Source organism: Durio zibethinus, chromosome 25, assembly GCF_047325235.1.
Source record: "Durio zibethinus cultivar Kanyao isolate XHJ-2024 chromosome 25, ASM4732523v1, whole genome shotgun sequence".
In the NCBI taxonomy this organism is placed as follows: Eukaryota; Viridiplantae; Streptophyta; class Magnoliopsida; order Malvales; family Malvaceae; genus Durio; species Durio zibethinus.
In genome coordinates, this window is record NC_143186.1 from 4,763,614 (window position 1) to 4,780,645 (window position 17,032).

A 17,032-nucleotide genomic window follows, 5' to 3' on the forward strand; every position below is an offset into this window, starting at 1 on the left:
TATTAAAACCGGGACTAAATTTATTAACTTTTTTAATTTTTTTTTAAATTTAATTTTATCAAAAGAATGTCTTGAGTTTATTAATGATAATAGTTCTTTTTAACTATGACATTGATTAGTGGCTCTAAGATCAAGTCCAAAATCTTACATCTCTAGGCAATTTACGTTTTTTATTAATTAACAAAATAATAATTATTTTTTTATATTTTTTCCTTTACATCCATGACTTAAAGCTCAAGTTTGAACTATAAATTTTCATATAAATTTTCATTTATAAAAGGCACAAGTATAGCTAAAAAGAAAAGTTAAAAATTTTCTTTTTAAACAAATTTGAAGTCAAATGAATACTATAAATTTAATGCCAAATTGACAAATTTCATCATTTAAATATGATAGTTTTATTTAGAGTAAAATAAAAAAATAAATGAAAAGTACTCTAAGTAACATTTTTATCTCTTAGGAGCTGACCTCTTCTTTCTTATACAATCGATTATTTCTTTTTTAAAAAAATAAATAAATTTAATAATCAATATTGAATAATGAATTTCTTACCTTTTCACATTATTTAAGTATAGTTAATTTCTTAAATTATCTTATATTTTTCTTTTAAATTTGTTTGTACCTTACTCTTTTAGATATTGATCAATTTTTTAGTTAAATTGCAATATTGGTAATTTTCAACATCCACTAAAATTTCCTAAACAAAATTTGGTTTATAGCAAATAAAAATATATACCACTTAAAAGAATATTTTTTAATGATATTCTAACATTATAAATGTTTTTCATTATTCAAGTAGGTTATTTTAACCCATGTGTTACATGATCATTTTTTAATATATTATTTAAAATTAAAAATTAAATATATCTCTACAAAATTTTAAATATCATATATTAAATAAATTATTATAATGCAATTTATATTTGTAGGATTGTTATTTTAAATACACCTCGCTACCTATTAGTAAGTTTACACTTCTTTTTATTCCTGTTATGAAATTTATTAAATACATATTAAAGCAGATTATTTGAAAATTTCATTAAATAAATAAAGAGTTTAAATATATATATACATATACATACATACATACATATATATATATACATACACACACATAACTATATATTTTTAAGCCTATTGAAAGCCAAAAGGTAAAGAAAGCAATACACAATTAGTATAATATATATATATATATGTATCTCTTTAAAATGAAGAAAAATCAAAAGGTAAGAAAAAATAAATTATCACAATTAATAAAAAGATTTTTTTTATTAAAATCAAAAAAAGTCAAAAGGCAAATAAAATAAAATAAAACAATATTAAATGATCACAGTTAATCCAATTTTATATAAGTGAATATTATATTTAAAATTTTAAAAAACTAAAAGACAAAAAAAAAACCCTAAAAGACACAATCAATTATCACAATTAATAGATAAATATAATTTTTCATATGTTGCTAATTATTTAAATTTAATTAATAATAGAGAGTCGAAAAGTTACAAATCATTATTATATTAATGTCAATCTATACATATTCCAATGAGTTAATGATTTAAAAATAAATCTTTTAGAAATAAAAAACATAAATAAATTTTATTGATTTTTTACTTTTATTTCTCTTGTAGGTTTCATGATTTCATTAGTCTTTCATAATAATGTTTTTTCTTAATAATGTTTTTCCTTTTAATATGATTGTTATTTAAAATTTTTGGTTTATTTTTAAAAAATTTTGTTTTTTATCTTAATTTTTATTTTAATAAAGAGAAACGTTTTAGATGTATGTGTGTGTGTGTCACAGGTCGAGACTTAAGCTCCGAACCCGCACGGCTCCGGGACCCGGGCATTCACCCTTCCGGCATCCCAGATCAGCTTGATCGCCACGGTTCACACCCTTGTGAGGTATTGTCCGCTCTGGCCCCCTGCCCTCACAGTTTTGTCCTACAAAAGGTGCCTCACAAAGCGGAGATTGTGTGAACCCTTTTATACCCCAGTGACCCTCCTATTATGTTCGATGTGGGATTCAGGACTCTCCCTTAGGTCCGTGACATTCTCTCGCACCCAACCTCGTGACGCCCTCGTCACGGAGGCTGGCCACCCTGCCTACCTCCCTCAAGGTGCTTGGCGTGGATCGAACGGTTTAGGGCTGGCTCTGATACCACTTGTCACGGGTCGAGACTCAAGCTCCCAACCCGCGCGGCTCCGGGACCCGGGCATTCACCCTTCCGGTATCCCATATCAGCCTACATGCCACGATTCACACCCTTGTGAGGTATTGTCCGCTCTGGCCCCCTGACCTCACGGTTTTGTCCTACAAAAGGCGTCTCACAAGGCGGAGGTGATGTGAACTCTTATATACTCCAGGGACCTTCCTATTATATTCGATATGGGATTCAAGACTCTCTCTTAGGTCCGTGACATGTGCATGTATGTACATATATACATACGTATATATATTTATGCACATATATATTATTTAAGTATTTTTAAAGATAAAAGACTAATTGTGTGAAGAACGGGTGAAAAAACCTAGTATAATCATAAAGTAAGTATGAATAATATACAAATGCATTCTCAAACTTTACTAAAAAACGAAAATAAATTCTTGATTTTTTATTACATGAAATTAAGATTATGAACATTTATTTTATTATAATTATAATTTTCATATTATAAAATATTTAATTTGTTGTTAAAAACGTTTTCGTTGGATGATGTAATTTATAAAAACACTTAGATAAATAAAAAAAAAAACAATATTCAAACGATATTTAAATCAATTTATAAATTTAAGAATAATTACATCATTAGCACGATTGCATTAAATAATATCCCATTGTAGTAGTTTTCTAATGAAGATTACTTTTTTTTAGTATTTAAAACAATTGAATTTAATGCAAATTAAAACTTTTTTAATAATAAAACGTAGAAAGTCCTTATCTCTATAAAATATGAATTAATAATTAATATATGAATATGATCCCATTAAAATTATTTTCTGATTACATTAATAGAGGACATTGCTTTGAGATACCTAAAAAATTGAAAAAAGAAAATATGAGAGGGTCGTAAATACTTGATCATATTCCAATTCAATTATTTCATTTTTGAAGAGTTACTCAAAAAAATGACATGGCAACAGGGTTTGGAATTAATATAGTTTGCTTAATTTTTGTTTAATCTTTAAGATTTTAATCATGCCTATACACATATATTATGCTATAAATTTTTTTTTTTAATTTAAGGATGAAAAATTATATTCTTGTTCAAAATGTCAAAATTAGTAATGAAACACCAAACTATTACTAGAAACTTGAGACTCCAGAAAGGCTTGGAGCTTTTAATTTTAAGATGGTTAAAGTAGGATTATTGGCTTGGATATGGCTATGAACAGTATCATGTACTAAAAGAAGTTGGTGGACTGATACATTATCCCACTACCAGCAGTTTGTTGACTCAATCGATAAAAAAGTGCAGTTCTATTTTTTGTTGTCTTAATTCGCAATTATTAGGAAGTTATGAAAAATTAATTTTTGTATGAATTCGTTAAATTTGACATAAATAAATCTATTGAAACTGGTCCAGAGAGATGTATTGGATGGAATCTAAAAATATCTTGCAGCTATATATATATATATATATATATATATATATATCCTAAATAGAGAGAAGATTGATTGGTTATGTAAACTTTTTCCACTCTATATACATAAATAGTGGGAAAAACTATTGTAATTTAAAGATTAATAACAAATAACATGAAGCCGCCGTAATCTTGATGGTTTAAAAGGACATAACGAAATAAGAAAGCTAAAATATTATACCAACCCTGCTTATTGGTAGATAAGTACGTATTCCTTGCTCAAAGAGCTGCGCCCAAATCCTCCCTAAATCAAAATTATATGCGCATGGTGAGAGTAGCCTCATGTCAAATTATATAGTTTGGAGAAAATATAAATTTAAAATTTCAATATCATCATATATAGACTTATTGGCTCAATTTATGTATGTGTGAACCTATGTTAAGACAATTGAATAATAGTTTTCGAATCTGACTGAAACAACAACTTAAAGCTCATTTTGAGTCATAAGATGGGTGCTTGAAAGCATATATGAGATAAAGCAGCTATTAATAAAATTTAATGGCTTAAAAACATTAATCATGACAACTGAGACACCCTCCCTCCCACCATGAACCCAACAATAAGGATCCAGCAAAACTGTTTAAATCAGTCATTAAACCAGCCGGCATAATACCCATAACAATGTTTCATTTCATTCATCAAACCAATATAAATAATCTCATACTAACCATACAACAAGTTATATTTGTGGTGGCATACCTGTGAGTTCCCAATTTACCAACGTCTCCCCATCTGGTTTTCTTCAAGATTTTTTAATGCCTCAAAAGAACCGGCTCCACAAGTAAGTCTTTCATTTCATTGGTCCACCAATTCACTACTTCATAGGATGTACATTTCCACTTTAATCTTTTTCTGCTTCCTACTAGTAAAACCTTGATTTTTTTCATGGACACTGAACTCCATTGCTTTCACCCAAAGGAGTTGAGCCTTCTGCTGCAGTTGAGGCAGTAACTACTATTAAAGATAAAAATTTAACATCTAACTTTATATCACAATAACCATAATATGTTACAAGCAATGCTCAAAACAAAGTAGGAAACAACTACTTTTTTCTTCGTCAAAAACTCCATCAATGCCTTTGCCTTTTTCTTAAGTTTTACCACACAAAATGCAAGTCAACCAAGTTATTATGCACCTAAATATTCCTGCAATCAACCATCCTGACCTTCTAAGCATGCATGTCATCAACCCTAAAACAAAAGAAGCCCCTCAATTTGAACCTAATATTATTTCTACCTTAGTTCCTATTAGATTCCTTACATAGTTCTGTATGCATGTTATTCGCATATTCTTTTGTTTCTTTGAATTTTCTGTGTGTTTTACAAGGTTTCTATGCAATGAAAAAAGTTTGTTGTGCAAAACCCTTAAACACACCCACATAGTCACAATTTCAAGGGTTCCACTTTACAACCCAACTCTTTCTGATACACTATTTCACACTACAATAACATTGCATTTCAATGACGCCATTTAGCACATCATTGGGTTCCTGTATTTGCTCCATCATATTTCCTTAAAATCAAAGCCATACTTCTCGCTCACATTCTTATTCAATGATTCCACACATCCACCATACTCAGTTACTGCCATCAACATTCCTTGTTACCTCAAAGAGTAGCACATAGTACTAGAGCAACATGTTTCCAAACAATGCAGTGCTCACCTCCATCTTGAAAACAGACAACAAAATTTTGCTCAATAAACTAACCTCTAAACTACATTTTGCTTATTTTATGATTTAACATCCAATTATGAGTTTATAAAAAAATTTCACCACCCCCACCCCTTCTAGGCAGCATCAGCAATCAAAATGGTTTAAAAGGGCTAGCTAGCTACCTAACTACGTTTGAAGAGCTCAAACTAAGGTGAAACTTACAAGATTGCATATAATGCATGAATCCTTTAAGCTATTTGATTGATGCAAAAAAATCCTTTGACCCAACCTTGTTTTCTCTTACTTTACCTCTTTCTAAAGCATTGAAAATTTCAAACATATTACCAAGTACAAATGATCACAATTCCAAGTAAAAAGGAAATAGAAACTATCCAAAAAGAAAAAGAAAAAAAAAAAACATTATAAGGAGTTAATCAAAGCAAAACCAAAAAAAAAAAAAAGAATAAAATTTATCACACTATTTCAACATCAAGATAGAATCAACTAAAAATTTCAAAACTAGGAACATAACTCAATCAGAAATTTTTTACAGAAAAGAAAAGTAAATAAGAAGAGAAACAAAGAGCCAAATAAACTAAACTAAACAAACACTTAAATCCCAATAATTAACTGGATTTTCACTATCATAATTAAGGGACATTTAACATCAAAACTCATGTATAAGGAGAAGAAAGAAAAGAATTTTTCATTAATTTAATACTAACGCTGTGCATTAAAGCAGCAAAGGACTTTACCAACAAAGTAATAAATGAATGAGTTCCAGTATTGTTTAGATTTACTGGGTGAGATACTAAGCAATAGTTCAAATAGTTTTAAGACAGAGATAGGAGCAACCACCATTCAAGTAATTGTTTTAAGGCATTATTAAACCTAAGAAGGAAGAGGGGGTAATGTGAAGGGAACTCTTACCTATAAAAATAATGATGTGAAACAATTAAAAAAAAATCATCAGAAGTATTTGTCTACATGATCCAGTAACATTTAGGGGTTCAATTATCCATCAATATTATGTGAGAGTTCCTTTTTGTTTTTTCAATAAGACAGACAATTCTAACACATGACTGACAACATAGAATTTTCAGGATTAATCGAGGGTCAATGCATCATAAGCCCTATTAAGAATATAAAATGTTTGGAAAATGACAAAAAAGCATGTCAATGAAAATTCATACCCAGAATATCACCAGAAACTTAATACATCAAGACGGAGGGAAAAGACAATTTTCAATATCAAGATCAAGAAATATTACCATGACCAAATCTTAGTCAAGCTTCTTGCCTTCCAGGATCAGTTTGTCAAAAAAGTGTACAAATTGAACAACTTCAAAGAACGTGGCACTTTGATAGTCTAGCATACTAAATTAGCAGAATAAAATTAATCATCAGGCTTAGGATAGCTTCCTGGGATATTTACTAGTTTTGCACGGTGAGTATTTTGATCAACCTCCACTCTAAGACCGTGTCTGGCAAGTTCAGGTATGTCAACAGACCCTTGTAGCTCTAAATCAGCCACTGCCTGTTGGTTTTCTGCATTCCCTTCTAATAAATTTCTCAAAGACCAAATGCCCCATTCCCTTAGATACGGGTTGTCATAATCAGTAACACACTGCTGTAACAACAATAGAATCCCACTTTTCTGTCTTATTTCATCTTGTACGTGCTTCCTTCGATAGGCACAATTCCCTATTACAGCAACCATATCTTTCCGGAATCCTTTGTAAGGGCAAAGCTTAGATGAACACAAATTCCATTCTTGGTTTTCGCTCTCCTTCAAGGTTTTTCTTATGATTGCTGGAGGCTCAAGGTCACGAAGCAAAGATAAAAGAATGTCTATAAGATCATTGGAGATTAGCATATCAACAACATCTAAGGAATCCTTCTTCAAGTCTCCTACACCTTCTTGGGCACAGATATCTCTCAAAATGATGAGTGAATATCCCATAACATCAATGGATATAGAGCCCATTGGAAGACCAGACTTGCCTCTGGTGACAAAATCAACAACCTTCACTGATCTATTAAATATTCCAAGAACAAACATTGCAAACTCACTGGGAACTCTTATTTCCTCCATTCGTTCATTTAGGATCTCTGATATGATTCTCAAAAGAAAAGCCTGCTCTGATGAGAAAAGATCATCACGGGGATCAGAAATTCCACTATTCTCAGAGGCACTGCTTTTACATAATTTAAAGAACAGTCGAGGAAAGTGAATATCTTCTAAACATAACCTTGAGAGAAGTAACTTAAACCAATCTTCTCCAAAACCAACTGATAAGACAACAGCAGAAAAAATAGAAAAAAAAGTCAGGTTTAGAGTTAGCTATTGGTAGATCTAAATCTATTGAAAACAAAGTAGGTTGGGGACAGATTAATGAAAACTCAAAAATCAAAGGCTAATCATCTGTACCTGAGACAACAGTCTGTATTATACCCGCTACAATAGGCAAGCCCAAATCTCTACAGAGCTCAGTAGCCAGTCCAGGCCTTCCATCACAACAGGTATACAGAATCATACACAAAGGATCATTAGTCTCTTGACTACAAACTCTTGCAAGCACCAAAAACTCATTCGGAAAAAACTTATGCCAAATAGCTTGCTGATGTTTTTCTCCAGCCAAAGAGACATTTGCCAGAACTTGCAAAACCATACGAATAACCCCAAAATCTGGATTAGGAAGAACTGCTGCAGACTTCAAAACATTCAAAACAACTTCAATTCCATTTTGCTCCAAAAATGCATTCTGATTGGCAATTTCTCCAGCACATAGGTTCCTAAGAAGCTTCAGAGATTTCGTGAGATATTCGCAATTTGATGTGTGATGGAGAGATTCAACAAGCTTAAGGACAGTAGGAAGGATATTCCTTAAGGCAAGTTCCGCACGGGCAACAGTAGTCCTAGAAGCTTCTATAAGAAGCTCAAGGGCTTCTTTCAGTGAAGATGAATTTGATGCACAAAGTAAAGGCTGCAAAACATCTTCTAGTCCGTTGAACTCCAGCAACGATTCTGGATCCATTTCTGGACCAATGGAAAGAAAAATGAAATTGAAGGTTATGATTGTTTTACCATAACAATATTCATGAACTGGCAAACAAGATAAGACAATGATCTGCAATAAAAAATAAAAAACAATTTTTTCTTTCTTTATTATCAGCCATACCCAAAACCTTTCTTTTTCCTCAAACCCGTAATTTCGCAATTCCAAACCAACAAACGTGCAAATAGAACAACAACCGCATGGCTTAAGCCAACAAATTGTGCTTCTGCGAGTAACTGAGAAGGAAAACCTAAGCCTAATCCACCTTGGAAACTCTTTGAATTTCTAACAATGCCCAATACCAAGAAATTAGAAATAGCAACCAGTAGGACATCTATTTTGATTAAGTCAAAGTCTGGTTCCCAAACTCATTTCATGGATATCAGATTAATAGATGGGAATCCAAGCCCGAGCAAGGAATAAATTAAATTTGCATCTAGTAAACACAACTAACAATTAAAAGTATAAAATAAAACAAAAATTAAAATTGTTGTTCACTCACAATTAAAAATAAACAAGTTTTAAATACAGATAAAAAAAAAACTATTTATGAGACTAAAATTATTCATCATCTTCATTAAAATCTGCACTTGAAAAAACAACAGAAACTCATCGGAAAATCAAAGGTTAAAACTCATAGTTGTTGTGAGAGAGAGAGAGAGAGAGAGAAAGAAGAAGAAGAGACAGAAAAGCTTACTCTAACACCTAAGGGAGAGACGAAGACGGAGAAGAAAACTTCCTTGAACTACGCTGACTGCCGGCTGCGTGCTGCCGGGAGAAAAACAAAGGTTTTGGGTTGTCGAAATTGTCTAAACTTCCGTCATTTTATATTTTTTGATTACACGTGTCATATTATAATTGGTTTGTCAATATCATACGTAAATAGTTTCGAGTCCGTTTTATCATTTCTTAAACGCTTAAACCCCAGTTGAAATGGCCTGATTTCTCACTTTCTCAAGTAATACGAAACAGAAGTCCTACGCGGGCATTAGCTAGGACTCCTACGCTGCACCCGCCGTCCATCGCGGCCTGAACCCTCTTCGCACTCCCAACCCTCAGATGTCAATGCCTCCCTTCCTCACCACGCTTTCTTCTCCAACATCCTCACTCCCATCGAGTCCGGGGACTGCATCGGAGCCCTTTCCTCCGACTCGGCACGGCTCGTCCTTGCCTTCCCCGACCCTGACCTCTCTTATGACTCGCCTGACCAAGTTTTCTCCGAGTTATTGGACCGAGTGAAATCGTTTATCAACAAAACTTTCATTGACGATTTGGAAAAAGCTTTGTTAGGCGCATTTTAGCGTGCAAAGGATAAAATGGATTTTTGCCTTTTTAATATAAGTAGGTTGATAACGGGGGCATTTCATTATTTTGTTCGCAGATTTAAATTTTCAGGATTCACGTTACTTTGGTCACTTCAATAGCCTATAGGACAGTGTATCACAACACTGACTTGTCGCACTTGAAAAATCAGTCAACTATTAAGTTAGTTTGGGTTTACGAAGTTAATTCTAGTCGCCGATTGATCTCGAACAGTCTAAACCCAAAGCCGTCGTTATATAGGTATAAATATTCTCATCTACATATCTTTAATCTGTCTTGAACCTTCTTACTTATAAGCCTCTGTCTCATTACTTTCTCTTTTTAGTTTCAAATTGTTTTTTTTTTTTTTTTTTTTTTGCATTGGAACACAATCGTTGAGATCACCTTTAGCTTTTATTATTAATTTCTGTCTTTCCATATCTAATGATTTCAAGATTTTATCATCTTCGAACAATTAAGCACAAATATTTAACGTGTCAAGTAAAGACAATATTCATTTAGTCGAGTTAAAAGATGCTTGCTAGAAAGAGAGTTATAAAGGAAGAAGAAACTGTTGCTGGAACAAAAATCCAAATTAACTAACCTGATCCAGATCGACCTACTATCTCAACCGTCGTACAATTTGAAGTGCTCGCCCAACAACTCCAATCCCTTAAAAAAATAACACAAAACTTGACACCAACAGAAACTTCAAAGGCATCAAACCCAATAATTCTCAAAAATTCACTCGCTCAAAAGTTATAAACCTACGATGATATAATGGTCTCGTTGGTTGCAATCAAAAGAAAACCAAACACGAATAACCCATTATCTTACACACACTTCCACCTAAGCCACCTCAAAACCATAGCCAAACAAAAATTTACAAGCGTGGATGGAGACAATAAAGAAAGAATTGAAGAATAAGGCCTCCATTTTTAATGACGAGCTAAGGTTTTTGGAAATCTCCCTTTTAGACAAAAAAGATAAACTAAGTTATACCTCTCAACGAATTTAAGATGCTTACTTTGGAGACATATGACTATACATTTGACTTTTTTGATCATCTTAAACTTTATCATATCAACATGATGATTCAGTAAGTCAATGAAGCCTTCATGTGCAAAAGGCTTATCATAACGTTGAAAATAGCAATTTAGTCTTAGTACAATAGCCTCGAGTCGAGATCAATTGTCATCTTTAAGCAACTCAACCATTCTTTCTATCTAGATTCATTTACAACCGACGAACAAAGAAAATGACACTTAATCTGACGTCAATCTACCAAGACAAAAATGAATCCTTAAAAGAGTACGTGAAGCGATTTAATGCTAAAACTCTTCAGGTTAAAGACTTAGAGCAAGTTGTAACAGTGGCCACCCTGACCAATGGTTTAAGTGATTAAGAATAACACTTTACCCTCTTCCTAGAACAGCTGAAGTCTCTCACCGATGTCTTACTTATCATTGAAAAATATATTAACATTAAAGTTATAATGAAAAACACTCAAGGTGAAACAAGTCCATCTCCTTCTTTGATTGGTGAAAAAGAAAGGAAATCTACAATTCCTTAAGAAAGACAAAATCAAAAGGTTACCTTAGGGCTAAAAGCCTAAGTCAATGATATAGTAACTACACTACATTTAATACCTCTCAGTATAGGATTCTGATGCAAATTGAAAGATACCCTAAGCTTAAATGGGCTAAGCCACTGAGGTAAAATAGTAGAAAATATTCAAAAAAAAATGTATCTTTCATAGAGATTACAAACATAACACTGAAGATTACATCAACCTGAAAAATAAAATTGAGTATTTAATCAGAAGAGATTGGCTAAATATATTTATAGACTGATAAAGTTAGGAATAAAAGAAAGGGGATTTCTAAAAAAAAGATCAAGATGAGAAGAAAGGGTGAAACCAAAAAAATAGAAGCAAAAGAAGTAAAAAAAAAGGTCAGACGAAAGAGCCAAACTGACTATTGCTATCGAGACTGAAAGGTTTTAGAGGTTGAAATCAATTACAGCTAGAAGCTCATCTTTTCCACGACAAACCCTTTTTCCCTTGCTCGAGCGTTATCTTCCACTTGTTTTGGGCCCTTAACAGACATTGGATTTAACTAATTGGTAGCTCGATGTTGTCCATTTTTGCAAGACATAGGGGACTTCATCATTCAAAAAAACAGTTTCTTGGCCAAGCTGACCTCTCTTTACTTCTACCCTAAAATTGTTAGATATGTTAGAATAAGAAAACATAATAAAAAAAAATGTATCGAAGAGTTTGAGAAAAAAAAAGGTCAACCAAAAAAAGCTAAAAGATTTAGAGGTCATTAAATCTAATCGACTTGAAATCTTAGATGTCAAGTAGTAAAGAAACGAGACTCTAGAAGGCTTTTTATATAGCCAAGTACTAGATCAAACAAATAGTCCAGATTAGGCCATATCACCATAACAATTACTGGGATTGACCTTTCACATTCTTAATCTTAATTCAAAAAATTATGAAATTTTATCTCTTCAATAAATACAGATTCAAATAAATCTTTACAAGAGGCACATCAGTTCACCCATCATGCAAAGCTTACCCAATAAAATGTGTTAGTATCACTTCAACCATGCATTTGTATCACATTAGATTTCACACGATTCATTATAAAAAATTTACAAATACCACTTTGATTACCAACATGATAGGACGTCGAATATGTCATGAGTGCTACGAATGTGACTTCTATCATCTTATAGTAGCACACATCAGCCACAAACCTGAATAATGCTACTATATTTACATTAGCATTTTTTTGCTTGCCACCTCAACAAATTAAGGTCGGACCAATGATTAAACAAGAGCTCTAAAAGAAAACCAATGCCTAATCAACAACTCAGTTAGAACAGAAATAGATCGGTTAACCTTACCTTTTTCAGGCTAACACATCAAACTGCTCAATAGGGAATAGAATGTTAGAGGCATTTTAATGTCTAAAAATCAAAATGAACTTTTCCCTCATTAGTATAAGTTAGCTGACAAGTTGGAGTATTTTTGTCATTTTGGTAAGCTAACATATCGTGCTGACTTGAGTTCTTAAAGTCCACGTCAACTCGACCACCTTAATAGCCTACAAGATAGTGCCCAGGATGCTAATTTGTTGAACCCTTAGGATGCTAACTTATTGAACCATGAATGGGCAATCAACTGTTAACTCAGCTCGAACTTATGATTATAGCTGACATCTAGCAGTGTAGACCCAAAACATCATCACATAGATATAAATAGTATTATCCAAGCATGTTTAATCTATTTTAAACTTTCTTCCTTTAAAAGTATGTTTGGTTCGGGGAATTTACAAATTTTTTCTTGAAATCTTGATGGCGAATATTTGTTTTCCATGTTTGGTTCAAGGTAATTCGATTACAGGAGAAAATGTCATATTCCCAACAGTGCCTAAAGTCATGAAATCAAAAACCCACATCTCCTTATAGTATTTAAGGATTTCGGGAGGAAAGTTATCTTATTTCCAAATTTGACTTGAATAAAAAATTTATCATAATCCGTTACCTTTTTGAAAATTAAGTTTGAAATTTAGTTTTAGCTTTTTTTTTTAAAAAAAATTTGCCTTATTCTTAATTCAGTTTTAATATTAATTAAGACGTTTCTTTCTAAAAGCGCCTTATTGGATATCAATTAAGGCGTTTCTTCCTACAAGTGTCTTAATTGACATCAATTAAGGCATTTCTTCCTACAAGCATCTTATTTGATATTAATTAAGGTGTTTCTTCTTACAAAACCTTATTTGATAAACGACTTTTCAAAATTTTTACAAAAGCAAATAAGGTGTTTCTTTAAATAAACGCCTTATTTAATATTTTTTTCTAATATATTTATAAAAGCAAATAAGGTGTTAAGCTCTTACAAAATGCCATAATTGATTTTTTTTTTATATTTTAGTACAACAATTATGGCTTGATGTCTAGTTAAACACCATAATTGTGTATATTTAATTAAAAACCTTTAAAATCTTTCTTTTCTCTTGCTGCTAAAAGCATTATTTGTCGTTTGGGTTTTTTTTTAATTAAAACAAAATGAAAAGTTACTTACAGCTTGTCAAAAAGATTATGATAATTATATATGAATTAATAAACTAAGATTTTTTGCAACCAAATGAGTGAATTTGATTATAAGATGCCCTAAAAATGAACATAAACTTCAAGTATCAAACTTTTTCAAATATCACACTTTCCCCTAAATTCTAAGATTTCATGAACCAGAAGCTTTTAATTCTTTACCTCATTACTTTCTTCTTTATCTATCTTAAACTCTCTTACTTTTAAGTCTTTATCTCATTACTTTCACCTTTCACTTTTAGATCGATATCTAACTTAAAATAATAATACAATCATTGAGATCACCAACAACTTTTATCCTTAACTATTTTTTTTCACTTTTAAGTGATTTCAGGATTTTGCCATTCTTAGGCAACTTGGCACATACAAGTAAGGTTATTTTTGTTGTATGCATTGTTGTGGCTGCTTTGTTCTAGTTCACTCGGTGCATTTTGATTAGATGAGGCCTTCAATTTCTTGTAAATGTAAAAATGAATACTATAATCTGTTAGTTACTTTTTTTCTTGTAAATATAATGCTGTTTAATTTTTTTTAATAAATATGGAATTTAAAAATTAGGTCGGTAAAAGGGTTACCAAAGCATCCACTGTCAATGAAAGCATGGTAAGAAGGAAATGAAATGGCGAAGAGGGAGAATTAGATGAAGAATCAACTCATGGCTAATGACTTTGACTTGCTTGAGAAGTTCTCTTATCTTCAAGTATTTTTTTTCATTTGATTTTTCTTTTTCTTGTGGCTACGTTTACTATTTTCTTTTACCTTTTGAAGCAATAAGCAAAATTTTACATTAGGATCTAAAAGTACAAAAGAAAATATTTTGAAAAATTAAAAACTTAAATGAATCTTTTTATTAAATAATTATATTCAGCTATTTCCTTTTTTTAACCAAATAGTAGAAAGCAAGTAGGAGAATAACATCAAAATAGTGAATTTGGTTTTGCTTGATAAAATATAGAAGTGGGAGGATGGAAAAGAGGTTGCTGATTTTCTTTACTTGTGCTTAGTAAGAGAGAATAGTGAGAGGAGGGAAAATACAAGTGATTACTATTTTTATACATCCTAACAAATATCAATTCACTCCAACTAAAAAGATTAGGGAAAAGAAAATGAACAAGTGTAGCAAATTTACAATCCTGTCCATATCTATTTAATTTTGTTGTTTTATCTCTAGTTACCAAGGGTTATAATTTAAAATAATAATGGTTTCATTTTCTTTTCTTTCACTTTTAGGCTCTATAAATCAAAAGACAAAAGTAAAATTTTTCTTTCCATACATACACTTTCAAATTTTTCCAAACAATAACACTAGTTAAAAGAAAACTAATGTTTGCATTCCTTTTAATCTTTTCTTCTCAACTTCCTATAGTTTTAACTAGGCAAAGTATTAGGCTTTAGTTGATTGTTTTCTTTTGTTACTTGGTTTTTCATAATTTGTTTTTGCTTTTTCTTATAGAAGTAGATGATAAAGTGCAAATCATATATCATTAAATATGATTAAACAAGTCTTAATTAATCATCTATTATAGTAGTGAAGTGCTTTCTAGGTGAGCCTGATTATAGTTCAATAATGCCTGCATGTGTATGCCTAGGTGATTTCAACTTTTTATTATTGTATAAAGTAATATTAACTTTTTTATATGAAATTAGAAATCTGCTTCTTGAATACCTTTGGTTTGAGGATCTAGTTGTATCATTTTGTATAGTGTTCATGTGTTTAGCTTTATACTTTGAGTTCTTTAAATTTTGTTAAGATAGTCTTTTTTGCTTTATGGTAAATAATTTTTGCCAAAATGTTGCTCCTGAAGACAAAAGATCTACTATTTGAAGCAAATGCCATGTCCAACATTTAAAATCAAAAGCATTTCATTGTGGCTGTTTAAAACTTTGCTTGTTCACCAATAAATTTTGGATTAGTAGTCTTCTTATCTTTTTTATTTATTCCAAGTATTTATGGGTGAAACTTTAAGTCATTTTGGAAGTTTGGAAAAAATAACAACTTACGAAGGTGCTTAATTATAAGATGGCGAAACATTTATAATTGTTTCAATGGTTTATCTAAAAAAGGGGGTGCTAGAATACATTTATGGCGACTTAATCCTTATAGATGAGTTTTAAGGAAACACCTTTGATTAGATAGGCTTGTATATTGATTTTTTTATTTGTAAAAATATTGAATAAAGTTAATTGGAATATTTATATGTAGTTTAATTTTATCTTTTTAGGGATTGTACATACATGCATTGAGTTGCTTATTCACACATCTGGACAAAATTTTCCTCCTTGTTTTTCTTTCAATGTGAATACATTCTTATTTAGCAATTAATTGCATATTATTTTGGTTCATTTGTATCATGCTTCAAAATTTGAGAGATTAGTATGTTCGAAGTCTCTTTTGCATGTCAATATGTATTTATGGCATTATTGAACCAATAACAGGTTTTACCTAATAGACATTTTTCTCAAGGTAATATAGTTGCTTAAAATTTTTATTTTGAGTTTTAAGATTTTAAATCATGTATGACATATGAAGAGGCAATATGCTTATTCAATAATAGAAAAAAAATTAAGAGCCTAATGTTCTCATTCTAAGATATAATACTCATGCATTGCAAATTTTCTTTTCAACACAAGCCATTCTTTTAATTCTTCAAACCGTGATTATTTAATGCATAGCCTGAACTTCTAAGTGGTATACTAGATGTTGTTATTTTCAAGCTTATTTTTATTGATTGAAGTCATTTTGTTCATTTCAGGCTAAACTTGGAGTCAACTAAAGTGGCATCTAGGTTTTAGTTCCTGTTACTGGTGTTCTCAGCTTACGTACTGTACATCAAGTAAATTTTGAAAAGGTCTTAATATTACCTTTTTTTCAAATTCTTGTTAAATTATTCTTAGTATTATGAATCAATTTTTCATAGGTTTTCTACTAAAGGCACAAATAAAATTAGTTTTTATGAAAAAACTAAAAAATAAAACTGTATAGAAAACTAAGAGTAAAACTGAAAGTATATTGAAAAACTACTCATAAAGAATTATCTAAGCACTTTAGGTTTATATACAACTAACTAGTGGGTAAACTAGAAAACTAAATCTTTCTAAAACTGATCCTATAATTAAGAGATTATCTATCCTAATTTTCTGTCCTTAATTCTAGAGATATAAATACTTAATTCTAGATATATAAATATACAGATTAAAATATCACAACCAACTATAAATAAGTGTTTTCTCACACTCCCCCTCAAATTGGTGAA

At 31.1% G+C, this 17,032-nt stretch overlaps 1 protein-coding gene and 1 pseudogene across 4 annotated transcripts; one reads left to right on the forward strand and one right to left on the reverse strand.

Moving 5' to 3' along the window:
* Positions 1–3,677: 3,677 nt before the first annotated feature.
* On the reverse strand, positions 3,678–9,167 carry MEE50 (ARM repeat superfamily protein). 4 transcript variants are annotated; one of them, XM_022861870.2, is made up of 5 exons: positions 9,055–9,167; positions 7,730–8,338; positions 6,570–7,590; positions 4,344–4,574; positions 3,678–3,887 (listed from the first exon to the last, which is right to left on the reverse strand). In XM_022861870.2, exons 2-3 carry the CDS (start codon positions 8,334–8,336, stop codon positions 6,695–6,697), a joined length of 1,503 nt encoding a protein of 500 aa, XP_022717605.2. In that variant the 5' UTR covers positions 8,337–8,338; positions 9,055–9,167; the 3' UTR covers positions 3,678–3,887; positions 4,344–4,574; positions 6,570–6,694. The 4 variants fall into 4 exon arrangements, with proteins under 4 accessions (XP_022717605.2, XP_022717604.2, XP_089610663.1 ...); XM_022861869.2 differs by having other exon boundaries at positions 4,344–4,577; XM_089754537.1 differs by lacking the exon at positions 9,055–9,167 and adding an exon at positions 8,481–8,642 and having other exon boundaries at positions 4,344–4,577.
* Positions 8,649–15,893, forward strand: LOC111276394 (uncharacterized; annotated as a pseudogene).
* The last annotated feature ends 1,139 nt before the right edge of the window (positions 15,894–17,032 follow it).